This window comes from Xenopus laevis, chromosome 4S (genome assembly GCF_017654675.1).
Source record: "Xenopus laevis strain J_2021 chromosome 4S, Xenopus_laevis_v10.1, whole genome shotgun sequence".
Taxonomy (NCBI): domain Eukaryota; kingdom Metazoa; phylum Chordata; class Amphibia; order Anura; family Pipidae; genus Xenopus; species Xenopus laevis.
The window spans coordinates 13,875,784-13,899,412 of record NC_054378.1 but is presented as its reverse complement, the minus strand read 5'-3'; the positions used below and the strand labels follow the sequence as shown (position 1 = coordinate 13,899,412).

The window sequence follows — 23,629 nt, the reverse complement described above, 5'->3', positions numbered from 1 at the left end:
GTGTTTGGAGTGACAGTTGACAGTTGGCCACTTGCTGTTTCTCCTCCAATTCTATTAATTTCCATATTTCTCGTTGCATCTTACTTTGTATATAAAACTGACTTCTTAAAAAGCTTTAAAGGAAAAAGTTTTGGAGCTGCAAATCCCAGTCACTGTTACTCATGTCCTGGATGTCCCAGCATCCCTTGTCACACCTGCAGCCTGTAGTCTTCTAGCTCTTAATGAACTATAAATCCCAGCATCCCTTGTCACACCTGTAGCCTATAGTACAAATCCCAAAATCCCTTGTCAGACCTGTAGTCTTCTACCTGTTACTGACCTACAAATCCCAGCATCCCTTGTCACACCTGCAGCCTGTAGTCTTCTAGCTCTCAATGAACTACAAATCCCAGCATCCCTTGTCAGACCTGTAGCCTATAGTACAAATCCCAGCATCCCTTGTCAGACCTGTAGCCTATAATACAAATCCCAGCATCCCTTGTCAGACCTGTAGCCTATAGTAAAAATGCCAAAATCCCTTGTCAGACCTGTGGTCTTCTAACTGTTAATGACCTACAAATCCCAGCATCCCTTGTGAGACCTGTAGCCTATAGTACAAATCCCAGCATCCCTTGTCAGACCTGTAGCCTATAGTACAAATCCCAGCATCCCTTATCAGACCTGTAGCCTATAGTACAAATCCCAGCATCCCTTGTCAGACCTGTAGCCTGTAGTAAAAATCCCAACATCCCTTGTCAGACCTGTAGCCTATAGTACAAATCCCAGCATCCCTTGTCAGACCTGTAGTCTTATACTGTTACTGACCTACAAATCCCACCATCCCTTGTCAGACCTGTAGCCTATAGAACAAATCCCAGCATCCCTTGTCAGACCTGTAGCCTATAGTAAAAATCCCAGCATCCCTTGTCAGACCTGTAGCCTATAGTACAAATCCCAGCATCCCTTGTCAGACCTGCAGTCTATAGTACAAATCCCAGCATCCCTTGTCAGACCTGTAGCCTATAATACAAATCCCAGCATCCCTTGTCAGACCTGTAGCCTATAGTAAAAATGCCAAAATCCCTTGTCAGACCTGTGGTCTTCTAACTGTTAATGACCTACAAATCCCAGCATCCCTTGTGAGACCTGTAGCCTGTATTAAAAATCCCAGCAACCCTTGTCAGACCTGTAGCCTATAGTACAAATCCCAGCATCCCTTGTCAGACCTGTAGCCTATAGTACAAATCCCAGCATCCCTTGTCAGACCTGTAGCCTATAGTACAAATCCCAGCATCCCTTGTCAGACCTGCAGTATGTGGTCTTCTGTAACTGACCTACAAATCCCAGCATCCCTTGTCAGACCTGTAGCCTATAGTAAAAATCCCAACATCCCTTGTCAGACCTGTAGCCTATAGTACAAATCCCAGCATCCCTTGTCAGACCTGCAGTATGTGGTCTTCTGTAACTGACCTACAAATCCCAGCATCCCTTGTCAGACCTGTAGTCTTATACTGTTACTGACCTACAAATCCCATCATCCCTTGTCAGACCTGTAGCCTATAGAACAAATCCCAGCATCCCTTGTCAGACCTGTAGTCTTATACTGTTACTGACCTACAAATCCCATCATCCCTTGTCAGACCTGTAGTCTTATACTGTTACTGACCTACAAATCCCAGCATCCCTTGTCAGACCTGTAGTCTTATACTGTTACTGACCTACAAATCCCAGCATCCCTTGTCAGACCTGTAGTCTTATACTGTTACTGACCTACAAATCCCATCATCCCTTGTCAGACCTGTAGCCTATAGTAAAAATCCCAGCATCCCTTGTCAGACCTGTAGCCTATAGTACAAATCCCAAAATCCCTTGTCAGACCTGTGGTCTTCTAACTGTTAATGACCTACAAATCCCAGCATCCCTTGTGAGACCTGTAGCCTGTATTAAAAATCCCAGCAACCCTTGTCAGACCTGTAGCCTATAGTACAAATCCCAGCATCCCTTATCAGACCTGTAGCCTATAGTACAAATCCCAGCATCCCTTGTCAGACCTGTAGCCTGTAGTACAAATCCCAGCATCCCTTATCAGACCTGTAGCCTATAGTACAAATCCCAGCATCCCTTGTCAGACCTGCAGTATGTGGTCTTCTGTAACTGACCTACAAATCCCAGCATCCCTTGTCAGACCTGTAGCCTGTAGAACAAATCCCAGCATCCCTTGTCAGAACTGTAGCCTATAGTACAAATCCCAGCATCCCTTGTCAGACCTGTAGCCTATGGTACAAATCCCAGCATCCCTTGTCAGACCTGTAGCCTGTATTAAAAATCCCAGCATCCCTTGTCAGACCTGTAGCCTATAGTACAAATCCCAGCATCCCTTGTCAGACCTGTAGCCTATAGTACAAATCCCAGCATCCCTTGTCAGACCTGCAGCCTGTGGTCTTCTTACTGTTACTGACCTACAAATCCCAGCATCCCTTTACAGACCTGTAGCCTATAGTACAAATCCCAGCATCCCTTGTCAGACATGTAGCCTATAGTACAAATCCCAGCATCCCTTGTCAGACCTGTAGTCTTCTTACTGTTACTGACCTACAAATCCCAGCATTCCTTGTCAGACCTGTAGCCTATAGTATAAATCCCACAGAAACAGAACTAGAGGGGGGCGGGCCCTGGCGTAGGACGCGCAGCCGGGCCCCCCGCCCCCCTCCGTAAACAAGGAACTGGCCGGAATATGCGCGGCGCGCGGACTGCCGGGGGGCCCTGGCCCGCTCGCACCCCCTGCTCCCCCGGTAGTTCCGCCCCTGAAATCCCAGCATGCATTGTTTGACCTGCACCCTGTAGTCTTCGAGCTCTTAATTAACTATAAATCCCAGCATCCCTTTCCAGACCAGCAGCTTGTGGTCTTCTAACTGTTACTAAACTACAAATCCCAGCATCCCTTGTCAGACCTGCAGCGTGTAGTAAAAATCCCAGCATCCTTTGTCAGACCTGCAGCCTGTAATAAAAATCCCAGCATCCCTTGTCAGACCTGTAGCCTGTAGTAAAAATCCCAGCATCCCTTGTCTGACCTGTAGCCTATAGTACAAATCCCAGCATCCCTTGTCAGACCTGTAGCCTATAGTACAAATCCCAGCATCCCTTGTCAGACCTGTAGCCTATAGTACAAATCCCAGCATCCCTTGTCAGACTTGTAGCCTATAGTAAAAATCCGAGCATCCCTTGTCAGACCTGTAGCCTGTGGTGTTCTAAAGGTCCCCATAGACGCGACGATTCTTCTTGCCGAACGACCGATTTTAGGGAAGCCCGACCAATCCTTCGAAATTATCGTGCGGTTAGTGGTATTCGAACGATCGTACATCTTACGATTTTTCGGCCGACATCTGTCGGGAAATTGATCGGCCAGGTCAAAAAATCTTTGTCGGTCCCAGTGCAATCTCTCTATGTTTGCAGGGCCAGGCAGGCAGCTCCCCTTTGTTTTCCTGGTAAATTGGTCTTTTTAGTTGATGGTAGATTCGTACGATCGTTCTGAGAAGATCGTGGTCTCACGATCAGGATCTGATCTTTTAAAAATCTCAACATCTATGGCCAGCTTTACTGTTACTGACCTACAAATCCCATCATCCCTTGTCAGACCTGATGTCTTCTTACTGTTACTGACCTACAAATCCCAGCATCAATTGTCAGACCTGTAGCCAATATTAAAAATCCCAGCATCCCTTGTCAGACCTGTAGTCTGTTGTAAAAATCCCAACATACATTGTCAGACCTGTAGCCTATAGTACAAATCTCAGCATCCCTTGTCAGACCTGTAGCCTAAAGAACAAATCCCAGCATCCCTTGTCAGACCTGTAGCCTATAGTAAAAATCCCAGCATCCCTTGTAAGACCTTTTATCCTTTAGTACATATCCCAGCATCCCTTGTCAGACCTGCACCCTGTAGTCTTCGAAGCTCTTAATGAACTATAAATCCCATCAGCCCTTTCCAGACCAGCAGCTTGTGGTCTTCTAACTGTTACTGAACTTCAAATCCCAGCATCCCTTGTCAGACCTGTAGCCTGTAGCAAAACTCCCAGCATCCCTTGTCAGACCTGTAGCCTATAGTACAAATCCCAGCATCCCTTGTCAGACCTGCAGCCTGTGGTCTTCTAACTGTTACTGACTTACAAATCCCAGCATCCCTTGTCAGTCCTGTAGCCTATAGTACAAATCCCAGCATCCCTAGTCAGACCTGTAGCCTATAATACAAATCCCAGCATCCCTTGTCAGACCTGTAGCCTGTAGTACAAATCCCAGCATCCCTTGTCAGACCTGTAGCCTATAGTACAAATCCCAGCTTGCCTTGTCAGACCTGCAGCCTATAGTACAAATCCCAGCATCCCTTGTCAGACCTGTAACCTATAGTACAAATCCCATCATCCCTTGTAAGACCTGTAACCTATAGTACGAATCCCATCATCCCTTGTAAGACCTGTAACCTATAGTACAAATCCCAGCATCCCTTGTCAGACCTGTAGCCTGTAGTACAAATCCCAGCATCCCTTGTCAGACCTGTAGCCTATAGTACAAATCCCAGCATCCCTTGTCAGACCTGTAGCCTATAGTACAAATCCCAGCATCCCTTGTCAGACCTGCAGCCTGTAGTACAAATCCCAGCATCCCTTGTCAGACCTGCAGCCTGTAGTACAAATCCCAGCATCCCTTGTCAGACCTGTAACCTATAGTACAAATCCCAGCATCCCTTGTAAGACCTGTAACCTATAGTACAAATCCCAGCATCCCTTGTAAGACCTGTAACCTATAGTACAAATCCCAGCATCCCTTGTAAGACCTGTAACCTATAGTACAAATCCCAGCATCCCTTGTCAGACCTGTAGCCTATAGTACAAATCCCAGCATCCCTTGTCTGACCTGTAGCCTGTAGTACAAATCCCAGCATCCCTTGTCAGACCTGTAGCCTGTAGTACAAATCCCAGCATCCCTTGTCTGACCTGTAGCCTATAGTACAAATCCCAGCATCCCTTGTCAGACCTGTAGCCTATAGTACAAATCCCAGCATCCCTTGTCAGACCTGTAGCCTATAGTACAAATCCTAGCATCCCTTGTCAGACATGCAGCCTGTAGTCTTATTGCACTTAATAAACTACAAATCCCAGCATCCCTTGTCAGACCTTTAGCCTATAGTACAAATCCCAGAATCCCTTGTCAGACCTTTAGCCTATAGTACAAATCCCAGCATCCCTTGCCAGTCCAGCAGCTTGTGGTTTTCTAACTGTTACTGAACCACAAATCCCAGCATCCCTTGTCAGACCTACAGCCTGTAGTCTTCTAGCTCTTAATGAACTACAAATCCCATCATCCCTTGTCAGACCTACAGCCTGTGGTCTTCTAACTGTTACTGAACTACAAATCCCAGCATCCCTTGTCAGACCTTTAGCCTATAGTACAAATCCCAGAATCCCTTGTCAGACCTTTAGCCTATAGTACAAATCCCAGCATCCCTTGCCAGTCCAGCAGCCTGTGGTCTTCTAACTGTTACTGAACTACAAATCCCAGCATCCCTTGAATTGATGGTGCCAATACAGGGAAATGCTGCAACCTGTGAATCCTGATACGTATAGCAGAGAGGGCTGGTGCATGTGAGCTCACAATCTCTTTTTTCTTTCTATGTCTCCACACAGTGAAATTTCCAAGCGACGAAGCGTTTTATAGCGTTTTCGAAGCGAATTTCCGAGCGATTTTCCAAGCGATTTAGCAGTGATTGTTATAGAGATATTCAGCAAAATTCCATCTGATTTTTGGCGTTTGGAAAAACCATCTTCCTTTGACGTCAGCTGATATCGTCTTTTTAACCCAACAGCTCTTTTAAGAGCTAAAAAACTTGGGCGCAATGCTATTCTGCGCCCCCTGGAGGAAGGTAAGGCAACTGCTACTGTTTTATCTGAATTTAGGGTTTTGCTGTATAGAGAACAAATAAAGTATAGAATGTAATTGAATCTTTCTCTTCTCCTTCAGCCACAGGCGGAATCCAGATCCCTCTCCGAGATTTATAAGGTGAGTAGAAAGGAGGGTAAAACACTGGCCGCTACTGCCGGAAGTGAGACATGTTTTGTACCCTGGGGAATATTATGTTATCAATAAAATCCTTCTTTTTTCTTTTCCAGCCTCCTGATGGTCGGCTGACCAAGGATGTGCTTCTTGGAGAAGGCGGCACCGGAGAAGTCTACAAGGTAAGAGACCAACCAATTAGAGTAGGGGAACTGAACAAGATTGTGATCACTAGACACAATCACACAATGATTTAGGCAGACATATCAAGCTTCTGGTTTGGGGGCTGCATTAGACCCTCTCTTTCCTACTTGTATATAAGTCAACCTTTCTGTCTGTATTACAGGGACGACACCATCGAAGAGGCGTGGTAGCGGTGAAGATCGCCAACATCAGCCGAGTACTGTATCTTTATCATTCCAATCTCTATATATCAATCCTATTTGTGTAGTTGCCTATGTGACCTAAAGGGATTTCTATTATTCCACTCCAGGATGAAGAGTCAGTCATGAGGGAGCTGAAGTTTCTCCAGCAGTTCGGAGGCCACAAGAACATCGCCTCTTACTATGGAGCTTACTACAGGGCTCCACTCACGGAGTGCTCATCGGAGCACTTGGAAGTAAGAAATGATTTACTGTATCGTGTTCATTCCTCTCAATCTCCACTGGAAGTGATAGAATACATGACCTTAAATAATTTCTATATATTGCAGATTGTTCTCGAGTACTGTGGTGGCGGCTCTCTCCACACCCTCATCAGCAGGACCAATGGCCAATCCCTGAAGGAGACCTGGATTGGCTATGTCTGCAAGGAGGTTTTAAAGGTAAGGCCAGATTTACCCCTTAATGCCTCTTCTTTAATTGCATAAATTATATATATACAATCTCTTTGTTGGGTATGTTTAGTCTTATGTCTGTTATAGTCTTATAACCTACTTCTCAATCTCCCCAGGGGCTGCACCACATCCACAAGAACCGGGCCGTTCATAGAGACATCAAGAGCCTGAACATCATGCTCACAGAGACGGCCAAAGTGAAGACCAGTGAGTAAAACTTACAGTTATAAGAGTAATGGCTGGTGGGGAGCTAACGTGAATATGGAGTCAGGGGCTTTCATAATTCAGGTTTCTATATTATTGTGGTTAAACAAGTTATTTTCCATTAATCGTTTCTATTTGTCATTTCAGTCGACTTTGGAAACAGCTGGGACCTGGATCCACAGACTGGATTGTGCCACGAAGCAGACGGGACTGCACATTGGATGGCACCCGAGGCCATAAGGCAGAAGGGCCAGCGCCTGGCGTACGACACCAAAGTATGTTGTACTTATAATACTTGTAACAACACCGAGCATTTACTTATCAGTCTTAATGGGACATAGACACAGTCATTTTCTCATGGAGAGAAAGGAGTTTTTCCGAAACGTTGGGTTTCTTAACAGTTTGCACAATGTGTCTGCTTTAATATATTTGCTCATTTGCATTGTGACGCTGGTGTTCTGTAACTGCTATTGTTTGTAATGGAGATGTATTGCTGTATACACGTTTATATATAATAAAGCATTTTTACACTTTTATATTGTGTTCATTTACAAGGCGGTGCATTGGGCTATTTTAGAAGTTGTATTCTGTTCTGTTCTGGCCATAATTGAGCTAAGGAGAATGGCGTGTACTTTTGCACCCATGATAATATAAGTATATGTTTCTAAAAGAGAGTTGTATAAGTGTAGCCTTTTTACTTAGATTTTATTAAACAGCCACTAACCCAATTCTCTCCTTCTAATGCTCTTTGTGTGTCTTTTGCAGTGTGACATCTGGTCGCTGGGCATAACCGCCATCGAAATGGCTGAGGGAAAACCACGTAAGTGAATCACAACAATTGTGGCTACTTTATTTTATACATTGAGCAGCAGAGGTTCTATATCAGAATGGGAGGAATTTGGGGTGATTTGCAATTTCCAGCAAAAAAAGAACGTTTTCTGTAGATTAAATAAATAACTTGTAGACATGTTGGATGGGCCTGATATATATGTTTTTCACTTTTAGCATACGCAGATGAATACCCGGTGGAGCACCTGATTAGAGAAGCCCAACCACCGAGGCTTCAATCAAACAACTGGTGAGTCGGTCCCAGCTCGTGTCACTGTACATTGTACCTGCGCTTGCAGACATGGAACTCCCCACATTTTCTTATTAACACTTGTTGGCAACTCCTATATCCACTTCCACAGTCTGCCCTCACCATGCCCCTTGTCTGTACAAATTTGGGATAATGGGGAGATTTCAGTCTCAGCTCAGGGGGATGTGTATTTTGTTTAAATACCTCCTAAATATAAATAGAGGGGTTTCTACTGCAGAGTTTAAATGTGGCCCATGAGATGCAGGCAGGGATATGTGTGTTTTCAGGGAAATATAGATGAATGCAGAGTGGATATGATCTATTTTATGTATATAATCAGTGTCTATGTCTCAGGGGCATAACAGTATAACTATGGGCCCCACTACTGTGAGATTACAGGCCATGTGCACTATGGTGCAGTCAGGAGAGGGTGTGGGAAAATCACAGGACCTTACCTTGTCCCTCATAGCCTTATAGACATCTAGATTTGCGATCTTCTTCCTGCTGTGAACGGCGTTTTGGCGCATGCGCAGTAGGATCATTTCGCCGGTACGGATCTACTGCGCATGCGCCAAAACGCCGTTCACAGCAGGAAGAAGATCGCGTGGAAGAAGATGTCGTCTGTGAACTCCCTGGACTGGACCTGCGCAGAAGGGTAAGTAACAAGTTAGGGGCATTTGCCCAGCGGGACGGGTAGGCCAGGGGGGAGGAGGGAGGATGGGCAACAAACGGGAGGGGGGGTGGGGGGTTTGCGCCGACTAGGTTTCCTTCCCCTTTAAGGAGCTGCATGGCTGTACAGTGCATAAAAGTACAGTATATATAAAAGTATCTATGGGGGAGTCAACTCACATAATAAATATATACAGAATCATAGGACAAAGAGCTTAAATGTGGTAAGAGACATAGGGGTAAAGTTATCAAAGAGTGAAGTTCCGCCACTAGAGTGAAATTCCGCAGCTCTCCATTCATTTCTATGGGATTTTGAAAGGCGTATTTATCATGGGTGAAAGTGAAATTTCACCCTTTGATAAATACGCCTTTAAAAACCCCATCGAAATGAATGGGAAGTGGCGGAATTTCACTCTAGTGGCGGAACTTCACTATTAACTCCACTCTTTGATAAATATACCCCATAGTGGGAAGGAGGTCCCTACCCCGTAGAGCTTACAGTCTAAGTGGATGGGACTGGGAGGCTAACATACAGGTACAAATTGGAGATGAAAAAGTGTACAAGGTAAGGCATAGTCAGTAGGGACAAAACTTTGGGAGAAGATTTCTATAATGTGTAATGCTGTAATACTATGGGTCTCACTTCTCCCTAAAGAGATCAAATCAAAATAGATAGATAGATAAATAGAATGATAAATAGATGATAGATTGAGGGATAGATAGATAGATATATTGATAGATACAAGGATAGATAGACAATAGATAGATAGATAGATAGATAGATAGATAGATAGATAGATAGACAGATAGATAGAGGGATAGATAGATAGATAGATAGATAGATAGATATATTGCAAAATATATGTATATTCTGGTGTATAGCTAATGGTTACTGGGTAAAAGCTTCGGGAATCTGGAAATAATGATCTGGGGAATTTTTTTGCTAGCTAAAGCTAAAATCTCTTTTTTTCCAGGTCACAACATTTCGTGTCCTTCTTGGAGTCGTGTCTGAAGAAGGATCCTTCGGAGAGAGGGAGTGCTGAAGAACTCCTGCAGCACCCATTTGTCACCCAACTGCCGCCTAAGAAGATCATCAGGGCTGAGATTGAAAACCATCTCCGGACTCTGCAGAACCGGCCGGCCAAGAAAGGTGAGGGAATCCATTATATTTGATACGACTGCACCATCACACAGTGTAACTCAACAGCTGCAAGAGTTGTTTTTATCATAATGACACTGGGAATAATAAACATGTTTTAAGGGGTACTATAGCTTAATATTATATTTTAGTATAATGGTCACAATGGCGTTCTAAGACAATTTGCATTTGGTCTTCAGTCTTTATTTTTTTGTTTATGAATCATTTACAAACTGTAATTAGTATTCATGAATGACAAATATGATTTTTCCCTATACAGGACTGTTGGAAAGAGCTCTCTGGACCCTGCGGCTCGCTTATGACTTCTGCACACGGACATCGGCAGAACAAGAAGCAGCTCTGCAAATGGCCCTGGAGGGCTTCTCCTGTTAGTGATCTTGTGGCCAATTACATCAACAGCCCAGAATGAGATTCCTAAATCACAGCAGAGGAAAAAGAAACATCCACAGGGTAAGGTCCCATTTCCATTCAGTATCCAGAGCCAGATTTGTTTGCCGGCCGCCCCTAGGCCGCGAGGTCCGACCAGGCGGCCGCGCAGTCGTAGCGCCCGCCTACACTTCCCCTTCCCAGCGCGCCGGCGAAAAAGCGCCGGCGCAGCTGGTGTAATTGAATGGGGACAAACACGTCCCCATAATGCGGCTGGGCGGAATGCTGCCCCTATTTTTTGCCGCCCTAGGCGCGGGCCTATGTGGCCTCGCCACAAATCCGGGCCTGTCAGTATCCCTGTACAATGGTTCTCAGCAAATAGCAATTTGATCCCCTGCTGTCTGGTGGGTGTCTACTTGGTACGACCCGAATCCTCACTGTGCACAAGAGGTGGGTTTCGGCTAGAAGATGCTCAAGTACAAGTACATTTCTTGGTCACAATCCTCCCCAGGGCAGTAGGGGTTGAATCAAGGATTTCTGTGCTGATGGGCATTAACCTCACTCCAGCAACCGCACAATAACACAACAGGGTAGAATGTGATTGAGAAAATTCAGGCATTATTTCCTATTTCCATGGTCAGTGCATTTATTTCTAAAAGGAGCATCAGCCTGGGAGAAAAACTCTAATGAATAAGGCTTGTGCATTAATGCCATGCCTCTGAATGAGAATTCATGATGATCTATTACTGACTGACATACTTTTTTCTCATACAGATCCAGTGGCGTCTGCAGCTCCACCAGCAACATCTCCTTTCAGGCTACTGCAGTTCAACCAGTGGGGACTTCAAGATTCCCGCAACTCCACCAGCAGGGACTTTATATCCTTCTGTAGCTCCATATTCATATTCTTTTCTGACTACCACATCGCCACCAGCGGTGTCTTCAGTTTACACCACTCCCCCAGCAGTCTCACTTTCAAGGGCCACATCACCACCTCACTTTTCAACTGTAGTTCCATAGTTCCAACCATCTTCCTTTTTTTGCAGACTACTACAACTCCAACATCTTGCCTTAAGCATCTACTTTTCACACATAGCCACCATAGCTCCAACATTCATATCCACCTCTACAGCTCCACTAGCAGCATTCACACCATAGCTCCACTATTAGTACTTAGTTTTCATTAGTATCCAATTACCACCGCTCCACCCAAGGACTTTTCATTTAACTTTAGCTCCACCACCAGCCCGTATCCCATATTTTACCTCTACCCACAGGTTCTGTCCTTGTGCTAACACACCTCCACCAATATCTTCTTTTATTTACAGATCATCAAGCGTTTCTCCTCTTTAAAATATCTTTGAATCCTCACCCTTCTTCCTGTACCTCCATTTTTTCTTCCATTCCACCAATAACAAGACATTTAGTCACCACCACACACTAATAATGATGCCCCCTGCCCCCTACACAGAGGCTTCTCTTCTCTATTTTTTTCTTTTGCTTCCCCCCTGCAATCTCCTAACACCATTTCCTCAGTGGTTTCTCCTTTTTCAAATTGTCTTTCTATCTTTTCCAGCCTTCCACTCAACAACCAGTCACATCTCCTCCTCTAAACCCTGACATAAACTCTTAGTACTGATACGGACATAAACTCTTAGTATAAGTTGATCCAGGGACTTGTCCGATTGCCCTTTGGGAGTCAGGAAGGAATTTTTTCCCCCTCTGAGGCAAATTGGCTCCGGCATCAGATGGGGTTTTTCGCCTTCCTCTGGATCAACTTCTAAATAGGAAGATCCCTTTTACAACTTGAACCTAATGAATGTGAGTCCTTCCCAACCTAAATTAGTATGAATTAATCTAAAATGCATAAATAAAACAATCACTTTATAAATAAATATGTTAATACACATTTCATTGGTGTTCTTGCATTTGTTATAGTTCTATAGTATTGCCAGGGAACATTACAGAGGAGGGGGACCTCTAGTGCAAGGGAAAAGGGTCACTGAAAAGTGAAGGTGGAATCAAGAGGCAGGGGTGGGAGAAATGGGTGAAAGGAGATGCCAAGGATGAAGAAATATAAGAAGGGGATAAGCCATGTCTGGACCTAGTCCTACTGATCTGCACTGATGCCAGAGGTTTGGTCAATCAATCACATACAAATGATATATATTTTATATAAACATATCACTGGGATTAGTACATTACAAGACTGGGTTCAGAAGGTGCTGACTTATTAATATGTTATTTTGGGCCTAGCAGGGACTTGGATATACATGTCACCTCCATTAGTATTCTTTGGGCCAAGGAGAAACAGACTCATTGGGTCTAGAAAGAGCTGACCCATAAACATGCCACTGTCATTAGAAGACATTTGTCCCATGATAAAGTTGCCTTTGGTATTATTTGGGCTGAGGAAGGGCAGGTCTGTGTGATGTTCCATTGGGCATCAGTCCATCCCCTGATTGGTCTACTGATATCAGGCGGGATATTATTGGCCACTGGAAATTCAAGGAGCCCTGGGCAAATGTAAGACGTACATAATTGACTCTATATTTTGATTCAAAGTGAATATTTTACCATAGTAAACTGCTCCTCAGAGGTTCACTGCACATATCACTCCCTTTGGGAAAATGGGAAGAGGAGGGTCCGTCCAGAGTCACCAGGAAGGTTTGTTCTGCTGAAGTGGAGGGATGTAACTTTACCAATGACACGGCTGTTGGGCATGAGAGGCAGTACAGCAGCCCCCTGCCCTGATATTAATCCATGCAGTTTATGTTTAGTACTTGATTTACTTGCCCTTTTATAAGACAGAGTGGCGGGCAGTAGACAGAGCAAGGGTTACATTAATGTACAGCCATATGAAGCTTCTAAGTTCTGTTGGGCCCAGGCCTTTAAAGAATCACACGTTGATCTTGCTGCCTCCCTGCTGGATGGTGTTGCCCCCATGCTTTAGAATGAAGTAGTAGAATACCCATGCCCACTGACATACATGAGTAGGGGAAATAGGAGACGCTGCTCGTGGGAGTAGGCGCCACCAACAGGTTTTCACAGTCCATTGCACTGATTTAGGCTGGGTGCCAGCACAGTCCAGTCAGCTCAGAAGAGGCATTATACTGGGCTTGTGCTGTGCCAGGGACATTATCATACATGGGCCCTCAGAAGGTCCTGCCTGACCAATATCTACGGTTGTCACCATTTTGGAAAAAAATCTGGCTGTACAGAAAGGGGAGGGACAATGAGGGGGTGGTTCGGGAGAAAATATGGTCGATAAGGGAGCAGGGGATTATAGGAAGAAGGGAAAGAAGCGGAGCTGGCGGCAGGGATTGGGGAGGGACAGGACAGGGGTGGTACGTCAGGGAATTATAAATTTACGAGCAATACATTGCTGGTTAAATGTGTAACACTGGTCCCAGTCTCGGCTGCTATATTACTGGTTAGGCTGGTGATATGCCAACCCCATTCATATCTGATTGAAACTCAACCATATGTATCTGGGCAGGTTTGAAATGGACCCTTGACTGAAGTAGCCACTGATCAGCTCCCTGCTCTTGTACAGTCCATTGGCCAGACTAGTCCACCTCTCAAAGAATGAGCCGGGGAGCATATTTTGGGTATTTCAGATCTAAGCAGGAAAAAGAATCAAACAGCAAATCCAAACACAGTGTATAGATCTATATATTCAGTAGGACATGTGGCAGAGGGTTGGGATCTGATAATGGAACATTCCTCAAATGGACACACATAGAAACATCATACAAAATAGTTGGTTTTTATTAATAAAAACTAATCACATTATTATGAATTCTATGCTGAATTATAAACACGGGGGCCTGGTTTCCATCTGTATATAACTGAGCAGCTTTACGCCCGTAGCGGCTTCTGCACTAAATTCTTGTAGTCGTCGGTGGCTTTCTTCAGCTTCTCAAAATATTCAACTTCATCTGGAGTTTGCCCAGAATTTGGAGAAAGGAACGAGAGAGAGAACAGTTTAGTATCAGTCAATAAACCCCTTTTACTCACATCCGTGTGCAGAATAAATACCTAGAAATGTTCTATTAGAGGCAGTTCATTGTGTCTGGTGCAAATGGATATAAGAGGGATGACTCTACAGGGGATCAGTGATTAAAACAACTGGGGGCCCCCCAACCCCGAATATCGTACAAAAATTTGTTTCGTACGACAATATCGGTGTGTATGGCCACCTTAAGGACAATGATTCAAGGAAATCCTTGGCGACTACTAGCAATGTGCAGGTCAGGCTTTTCCCGCACGCCACCCGCCCGAGCCCGAATTCCTCTTATAGACCCGCTCAACCTGGAAGTCGGAAACCGCATTTGGAAGGTCACGGGCGGTGAGAGCAGTCAGAAGAGCTCAACCTGCCCCGGAAAGCAGCGTGCGAGGTCGGCCGAAACTCGCAGTGTCATGTTTTTTTTTATTGTTTGTATCTATGTATAAAATAATCATCTTCATTTATTTTCCCAAAACTGATCTAAGAAGGACAAAGAAGTGTTGGAAGTGTTGGTCTGCATTATTTCTTACAGTTTTTTTTAATTATTGCTTTTTTCTTCTCTTCCCAGCTTTCAAATGGGGGTCTCTGACCCCATCTAAAAAAACAAATTCTCTGTAATGCTATAAATGTATTGTTATTGCTCCTTTTTATTACTCAATCATTTTTAATCATTTGGATTGTTTGTTTATAATGGGAGACAGCCATCCCCGTAATTCAGAACTTTCTGAATAATAGGTTTCTGGATAACAGATCCCATATCTGTACAGGAGAAAAGTAAAGTATCTCTACTTCACCCTACAAATAACTCTTCTCAAAATGGACTGTCGGCGTTGAATATTGTTGATGCTATATAATAGTTCTGCAGCCTCATGCTACTGAACTACAACTCTTAAGCTGGCCATAGACTCAAAGTTTGGCGACATCGCCAAACGAGCGGATCATTCCCTGATATGCCACTAACGGCATGGCTATATCGGGGTTAATTCGAAAGTTCGCCCATATGGTCGAACGATCGAATTACGATACGCCAAGGGGCTCCGACGGGTCGGTCGGGTAAAAATCAAACCTTCCTGATCGATATTGTGCCTAGATATTGATCAGGAAGACCCGTTGGAAGCCCCCCATACACTGGCAGATAAGCTGTCAAATTGGTCCAAACGACTGATATCGGCAGCTTTATCTGCCCGTGTGGCCACCTTTAGACTTTCCTTGCATGGCTGCTAGAAGCTGGAGATCTATAACAGCCAGAGAGGCTCAGCCTTGGATAAAATAAATGGGGTTTTGTTTATTCCAGGTCCTTCCATCACTGAGATACCCTAATAAACCTGCATCATAAGAGCTACAGACCACACTGGGAATACAGTGGAGCTGAATTAGATATCCCCCTGACTGGCCACTGATGGGTGAGATTCCCCCTGACGAGCCACTGACAGGCGAGGGTCCCCCTGAAGGGCCAATGGCGGGCGAGGGTCCCCCTGACGGGCCTCTGATATAAGGGGAAGTTTGTGCAAACCATGCTTTAACCCCCTGGCATGAGTTATAGTGGGTGGCATGTAAGTGTAGCACACACTAAATGTAAACGGATCCCTAAAAAAGCTCAGATAGTCACTGGCCATGTATCAATACCCTGTAACGGGGGTAATATCAAAAAAATATATTATCAATACCCACCCCCCCCCAGTAAAACTGCGCACACACAGCTGAACAAAGAGCCCTGTGTGATCTGCTACTTATGTCCTGGGTTGCACTTTATGTGGCTTATGTATTCTAATATGAATGGGGTTCAATACTTGGGAATGGCAGTGTCCAAAGCTCTGTCCTGCTGGAGGACAGTAGGATCTCCGAGTCCTTGTCTCTGTGTTCTTGTAATAGAATTTTACAACTACAATAAAATAAAATATAATAAACTTCTGTCAGAAAGACTGAAAAGGGGAAACTAATAAAAGTAGAGAAGGAACTGATATAGGGAAGGGCAGTGTCTATTGGTGCACCCTGCGGTAACCAGAAAGCATTTTAGGGGATCAAAAAAAAAAAAAGTATTTTTAGGAAACACGAACGAGCGTTCAAAGCGAAAACTGACCCCTCGCTCCTGAGCAGAATAAAATGACAGTCAGTTCTGACTCATGAAAAATTTGTTTACAGTTCCCTCTCTCAATCCCAGGACAATCTTCGTTATTGTAACACCTGCATTGTTGTCAATTGTCCCTACATTCCAAACACCGTGTTTCTATAGTCACTCTTTCCTGGTCTGTGCTTTGGAAACAAAGTTTTTTCATGCCCTAATGTGCCAAGTGTGTCTCCTAATGCATGTTGGGTAATGTAGTTTTTGTTTAACAATTTGCTAAGTTTAATGTAGGACTACAATACCCAGCATGCAATGTGACTGACTTGTGTAAAAGTCGGCAGTTATCAGATTTTTGGGCTCTTTACCCCAGTTAAGCATTCTCACATTTTCCGGTGACTTTCCTCAATTTCAGACAATTTTGGGGTTAAAATCTGCAGGCCATCAAAATGTCTAGGGGTTGACCTATATTACCAATATTTATTGAAATTGTATATGAATTAGGGCCTTATGGGACCCCTATACCTCCTGGGCCCCCTCTGTAGTTATGTCCCTGGTGATGGGCAAATCTGTCCCATTCTGCTACATTGAAAAATTTGGGAAACATCTAAAATTTAAAAAAAGGCGTATTTTGATAAATATTTATTTACTTGTTTTGGCTTTTTTCGCTGCAAACATTGTGCTATTTTTGGGCTACTTTTGAAGTGACTCTTGACTAGTTTTGGGCTGGTTTTGTAGCTTGGACTCTGAGCTTTTGGGATATAAGGGGTTTCCAGGGAAACTCTCCCCCACCCCATATATATATAATTAGAGTTCTAGTTGTTAATTAGAACAGAAGGGATTGATGGGGGGGGGGGCTGCTGGATACAGAGGAACTTGTCAGACTTGTGTCTCTTTGTAGCCTCATTAATTTGAATGATTTTTCTGCAGTGGGAATGAGGCCTTACATGACTTAGTACTAGTAGGTGTCAGTGGGGAGAGCAGACACAGGGCCATTGATCTTATCCCTTAATCATTTCATGTTTTTAGCTCCATATGAAACCACTGCACATTTCTACGGCTCCCGTCACGTCCTATTTAATTTTATATTTATATATGTATCAAGCAATGCACCAGCCAGCAACAAGGAAGCATTGGCAGTATACAGATCTATTTATCATGAGCTAAATGGTGGGAGATCTCAATCTACCTTTTGGACACCAAAGCTTAGAATATAGGGTTCCTACCTGGGATGTCAGGGCAGCTGGTTCCGTTAGGGTTGGCCCAGTATATAGGGTTCCTATATGGGACATAAGAGCGGGCAGCCAGTTCTGTTAGTGCTGGCCCAGTACATAGGGATCTTACCTGGGATGTCAGGGCGGCCTGTTCCATAAGGGTTAGCTTAGTACATAGGGTTTCTACCTGGAATGTTGGGGCAGCCTGTTCCATAAGGGTTAGCTTAGTACATAGGGTTTCTACCTGGAATGTTGGGGCAGCCTGTTCCATAAGGGTTAGCTTAGTACATAGGGTTTCTACCTGGGATGTTGGGGCAGCCTGTTCCATAAGGGTTAGCTTAGTACATAGGGTTTCTACTTGGGATGTCAGGGCAGATGATTCCATTAGTGTTGGCCCTAGGGATGCACCGAATCCAGGATTTCGGTTCAGGATTCGGCCCTTTTCAGCAGGATTCGGATTCAGCTGAATCCTTCTGCCCGGCCGAACCAAATCCTAATTTGCATATACAAATTAGGGGTGGTGAGGGAAAACGCGTTTTCGTCACAAAACAAGGAAGTAAAAATGTTTTCCGTTTCCCTCCCCTAATTTGCATATGCAAATTAGGGTTCGGTATTTGGCAGAATCTTTCACAAAGGATTCGGGGGTTCGGCCAAATAGTGGATTCGGTGCATCCCTAGTTGGCCCAGTACATAGGGTTCCTATATGGGATGTAAGGCAGCCAGTTCTGTTACTATTGGCCCAGTACATAGGGTTCTTAACAGATGTAAGAGGAGTCAGTTCCATTAGGGTTGGACCAGTACGTAGGGTTCCTAAATGGGATGTAAAGCAGACAGTTCTGTTAGGATTGGCTCAGTATATAGGGTTCCATTGTGGGATATAAGGCACCCAGTTCTGTTAGGGTTGGCCCAGTTCATAGGGTTCCTAAATGGGATGTAAAGCAGCCAGTTCTGTTAGGATTGGCTCAGTACATAGGGTTCCTATGTGGGATATAAGGCACCCAGTTCTGTTAGGGTTGACCCAGTACATAGGGTTCCTATGTGGGATATAAGGCACCCAGTTCTGTTAGGGTTGACCCAGTACATAGGGTTCCTATGTGGTATATAAGGCACCCAGTTCTGTTAGGGTTGACCCAGTACATAGGGTTCCTATGTGGTATATAAGGCACCCAGTTCTGTTAGGATTGGCTCAGTATATAGGGTTCTTATGTGGGATGTAAAGCAGCCAGTTCTGTTAGGATTGGCTCAGTATATAGGGTTCCTATGTGGGATGTAAGGCACCCAGTTCTGTTAGGGTTGGCCCAGTACATAGGGTTCCTGAGTTGATCTGTTGGTTTTGACAGCACAGACGAGATTTCACAGCCAATTTAAATCACATTTGCGTTTAATTATCTTTTTTATTGGCAGTGGAAAATGCTTCAGTATTTTATTGAAAGAAAGCAATAAATAATACTGTGATAAAAATAGTTCAAAAGGTACATATAGACTGTACATACTTAGTTACATAATCAGCAATTACACAAAGAAATAAAATAAAACCGGATTAGAAAATGTAACAATGAATCCAATTTATACACGACAAATAAAAAGTTTCAACACAACGAGACGAGGCTGGTAATAAATAATATATCCTGATCCGAACAGATTGATTTCTATTTCTCACCGACGTTCCTTTTCTACTTTCACCTTTCCGTGATCTCGCGGAGTCCTGATTGGTTTAGCAAGTACAAAAAATGAACGAGCAGAGGGAAAAGAAGAGCGAAAGGAAAAAGTCGAAAGGCCTTTTGTAAAATCGGGAAGTGTCGGTGACATTGTAGAACAGCTGAGCGATGAGCTGCCAATTGGTCCTTTTAAAAAAGCGCCGAACCTACTGCAAAGGCCGGAGACTCATAGACACGGTACCACATAAACCCCCCCCATGGGGCCCCAAAGTCACATGACTTTCCCAATAGAGAGTGGTTTGTTCTTCATTCAAGCCTGGGATAGGCTGGAGACACTGTTTACATTGCTACTCTAGCCAATCACAGCCGTGAACCAATCCCATCCCTGAGAGCAGGGGGCACATACAGAGTAAAGACCATAAACCAAAAACAGACCACCATCATTGTCATTCGGGTTGCCACCTTTTCTGGAAAAAAATACCGGCCTTCCTATATATTTATCTTTTTTCCCTATTAATAACATTGGGATCAACCATCATTTTTACCGGCCAGGCTGGTAAAACACTGGCCAAGTGGCAACCCAAAATGTCACGGAGAGAACAAGAACACAGGGGCCCCAACGCTGAAACCCTAATTTACAGGAAATTGAATACATCTACATTTAGAACGCAAAGGGCACCTGCACTTGGGCAGTAACCCATGGCAACCAATCAGATGATTGCTTCCAGTGGTCAACCTGCAGCTAGCTGAAAAAAGCTAATCACTGATTGGTTGCTATGGGTTACTGCCCAGCTGCAAATTTGCTCAGTTTTTATAAATGAGCCCCAATGTGTCCTAAAAACACCTGCTACCCCAATAGTTTTGCACTTGTGTCGGATGCTGGAGACAAGACTAGTTGGGATGGGGTCGGGCCCTTATCCAAAATGATCTTCGGTTTTCCCAGGGTTCCCTTGCACTGCCCTTAGCCGGGGGGTTGGCTCAGTACAGCAATTAAGACTTTACCATACTGTATACGCTCAGGCCCCCTGGGGTACTAGGAATCCTTGGAGAAACTGATGAAGATGTTGGGGGGGCGACTAATCTCCCCGTGTTCCCTTAACATAAGCCCTTTGTCACACCAGTTCACCCCACTATCCTCCAGATGTGAAATGCAAATTAAGTGGACCCGCACCAGAGCTTTAGGTCTACGGCGTGTGGGGTGTTTTGGACACCACCTGTTAAAAGAGATATAAAAGATAAACATGTAATTATGTATAATATATGGTGTTTGTTTTACTTGGGGCTAAAAACTATAATTATCCTTAAAAATGGCCCCTTTATTGGAGCTCCCTATAGATGTTCACTGGTCCCTGTCGGTGTTTTAAATGAGGGGTGGGCTGGTCCTAACGGTCCCTGACAGAAGCACAGTAGGAGGGGGGATAGCCAATCACAGCCCTGCAGTCACACAAACAAAGACAGGCTTCAGTTCCCTATCAGGTCCTGCTAGAGTCCTTCACAGAACCAATTTATTAAACCCGCTTGGACTTGGGACCCGGAATCCACCAGGTCCGGACTGAGAATTAAAATAAGCCCTGGCATTTCAGGTACACAGAGGCCCAAACAGCCCCACCAGCCCACTAAATAGTGACTTTCTATGGCACCTTATAGCAGCCCCTCTGGCATTTGCCAGAACCCACAGATTGCCAGTCCAGGCCTGCAACCCACATTCTTACCCGCTTGGACCCGTAAGTACCATATCCGCAACCCGATCCGCTGACCATCAAGGATCAGGAAGTGCCGTCACTGTAAACCAGAACCGCCAAGTCGGAAGTAAGCGTGATCCGCAAGTAAAACCTGCTATTGAGAAGACCAGCGACCCCGCAGAACCGCGTCTATACCCGCACCCGAAACTTCTACCCACAACCCACAGGTTACCCGCTTTTTTTCAGGTAACCCGCGGGTTGTTTTTTTAGATATGTCTCCTTTAAGACTTGCCATAGCAAACGCTCTGTTTATAGCGCCCCCTAGTGGTGACCTTGCTTCAGCATATAAAAGCCCCGGACTACAGCCGACAAAAGCAGCTCCGTGTGCCATAAACCCAATGAGCCTTAAAAGAAGAGATTGTCTGGCTTCCGCCTCATATAAATGAATCCTTAGACTGGAGTTAAAAAGCTGGGGATCTGTGTACCAGGTAATACCTTTACAATTACAATATAACATTTCTCTGTCTAATAAGACTGTACAAATATAATTAATGTTGCTTGGGTTCAATATTAAATCCAAAAATTACAACACTAGAATCATTTACAAAGCAATGTGATGACCGGCAGGGACTCGGCGAGGTGGAGATACAGTACGTTCGAAAGGGGGAAGGGTTAAGAATTTTTCTTTAAAAAAAAAAAAAAACAAAAAAAAAAAAAAACAAAACCCACATATGAGACAGTGGATCACGGATACAGGGGAGTCAAATGGTACATGGAAAAATGAAGTTACAGAAATATAACAAACAGTAGACTCTAAAATCTTTACCCTAACTAGAATTTTAATCGCTAATTAAAAACTCTGTATTAAAATATCTCAAAGTGTCTGAACAGTTCGTTTGATTTTTTTTGTAGTGAGATCTCTCCCGGGTCTGGAAATGTAAAATCACGTCGCGTTCCAACGTTGCATAATCATCGGTAGAAGTAGTGTGGGTAAACTGCAAGGAAAGGGGAGATCCGTTAGAGAAGGGGTGAGGGTGTAGAGGTAATGGGGTGCACCCGCTTAAAGGGCACCTATCACAGCCAAAATCAAACACATATTAACAATCTGACCAGTACAAGCTAAACACGTTTAATCAAACTACATATATAGTTTTTTGAAAAAACTGCAGGTTTTAAAAAAATCCCTTACTTTCTCAAATGGGTTCTTTCACTGAGGGAGGCCATACTGTGACTATAACAGAGACTCTAATATGCAAATATAAGCTGTTGTCAGTATTTGCCCTTCATCCCCCGACCCACCCACAGCAGCCAACGACTCTACTCATTACTCATAAACCATAATTCTATTTAGGAACAGTTTATTTCATACCCGAGGATTCTGGGATTTGTAGTTTTTCCTCATATAAGCGTCCCAGCTACTGAGCACTCAAAACTACAAGTTCCAGAAAGAGAAGGAGGAGGCCAAACGGGGATGGTGATTGGGTTGTTAAAGGAGAAGGAAAGTCTAAAATAAAATAATGCTGTAATTATTGGCCATAAGATGTATATACTTTTACCAGCAGGCATTTCTTCATTCAGTTTCTCATTATTTCTTGAGCTGTAATCCTTTTTCATATAAATGGCAAGCTGCACAGAAACGGATATCTTTGCTGCAGTCCATAAATCACTCAAATCAGGGCACACGCATGCGCCATTAGTCTCAGCAGTGCCCTGCACATGCGCACTATGACCTCCTGGCTTCCCTTTGAACGGATGACGTTCGGGTCACGTGATCCAATAGTTTGTTCGTTTGTCATCCCTAACGTCTTTGCCGCCACCTGCATTTACAAACCTGTCAATATGACTGATGTTCCCTGCTGTCGGGTAAGAATGGGAAAGCTTTGAAGCTCCTGCGCTTGCTGGTTTTGATTTACAGTTTGCAGCAAGCGGAGAAGCAGAGGAGTGAAACGATCGTTGTAGAACATATTGTGCTTATTCAAAAAATGTGCACTGTTGTAAGCAATATGAATGTGACGGAAATGGGTCCCTGTTTATGCTGACTCTGTAGATACATACACGCGCTTATTTGGTTATGTCATAGGGTCAAGAAGAGGTGCATGCGCACTAGTGGTGATGCGCAGGGAGGAAGTGATGTGGTGATTTGAAAATGGCGGCGCCAAAGCTTATACTATGGAAAATGTTTGGAATGCAAGTGCACAAATACAGTAATACCATTGCACTTTTCAATGCAGCGTTTCAGGAGGGGGGGTAATGCTGAAGAGAAAGAGGGAGGTTGTTTTTTTTAACTTTCCTTCTCCTTTAATGAACATGTGTGAAATGGGTTTAACATCTGAGATTTACAGCAGGACTTTTCATTCTTAGTTGATTTGTTTACCCCAGTTTTCCTCTTATCTGGATTATTCCGTTAAATCGTGGTAGGGACCACGTGGGCTGAAATCCCCAATGAATATGATTGATTCGCTTGTGCGTGACCACGTGGGGTCTTACAGGAGCTTCGGTATTGGTTCCTCTTAGGGTAGTGGGACTATTCTCATTTGGGATTGGCTCATTAGATTGAGGGAGAACACTAGTCCCACATTATATGTGTCTAGTAGTTTAGTGCTACTCAGTCCCACATTTTACAAAGATTCCTGACAAATTGCTAAAGCAATGTCACTTTCACACAT

The 23,629-nt window shown here is 44.2% G+C and overlaps 2 protein-coding genes across 22 annotated transcripts in view; one reads left to right on the top strand and one right to left on the bottom strand.

Annotated features, from left to right (window-relative positions):
• The window catches only part of astl2a.S (astacin-like metallo-endopeptidase 2 gene a S homeolog), a 265,316-nt gene that overhangs the window by 20,386 nt on the left and 221,301 nt on the right, over nt 1-23,629 (bottom strand). For 3 of the 19 annotated variants that reach the window (XR_005960806.1, XR_005960808.1, XR_005960810.1), the window contains one exon: nt 18,987-21,958. The exons of the other annotated variants lie outside the window; for them this stretch is intronic. The gene's annotated coding sequence lies outside the window, so the exon portion shown is untranslated. Of the gene's footprint in view, nt 1-18,986; nt 21,959-23,629 lie in introns of those variants that run through there. 19 annotated transcript variants of the gene reach the window in all.
• Nucleotides 5,681-23,629, top strand: part of LOC121393180 (traf2 and NCK-interacting protein kinase-like) — a 45,818-nt gene continuing 27,869 nt past the window's right edge. Inside the window, exons 1-12 of one of the 3 annotated variants that reach the window (XR_005960814.1) lie at nt 5,681-5,896; nt 5,995-6,033; nt 6,144-6,209; nt 6,374-6,427; nt 6,521-6,850; nt 6,979-7,069; nt 7,214-7,341; nt 7,832-7,886; nt 8,072-8,144; nt 9,788-9,963; nt 10,232-10,422; nt 11,113-11,456. Coding sequence is in view for 2 of the 3 variants with exons in the window: in XM_041560940.1 (XP_041416874.1) it covers nt 5,870-5,896; nt 5,995-6,033; nt 6,144-6,209; nt 6,374-6,427; nt 6,521-6,850; nt 6,979-7,069; nt 7,214-7,341; nt 7,832-7,886; nt 8,072-8,144; nt 9,788-9,963 (1,039 nt within the window). In the remaining variant the exon portion in view is untranslated. Of the gene's footprint in view, nt 5,897-5,994; nt 6,034-6,143; nt 6,210-6,373; nt 6,428-6,520; nt 6,851-6,978; nt 7,070-7,213; nt 7,342-7,831; nt 7,887-8,071; nt 8,145-9,787; nt 9,964-10,231; nt 10,423-11,112; nt 11,457-23,629 lie in introns of those variants that run through there. The other 2 variants (XM_041560941.1, XM_041560940.1) reach the window with 2 other exon arrangements.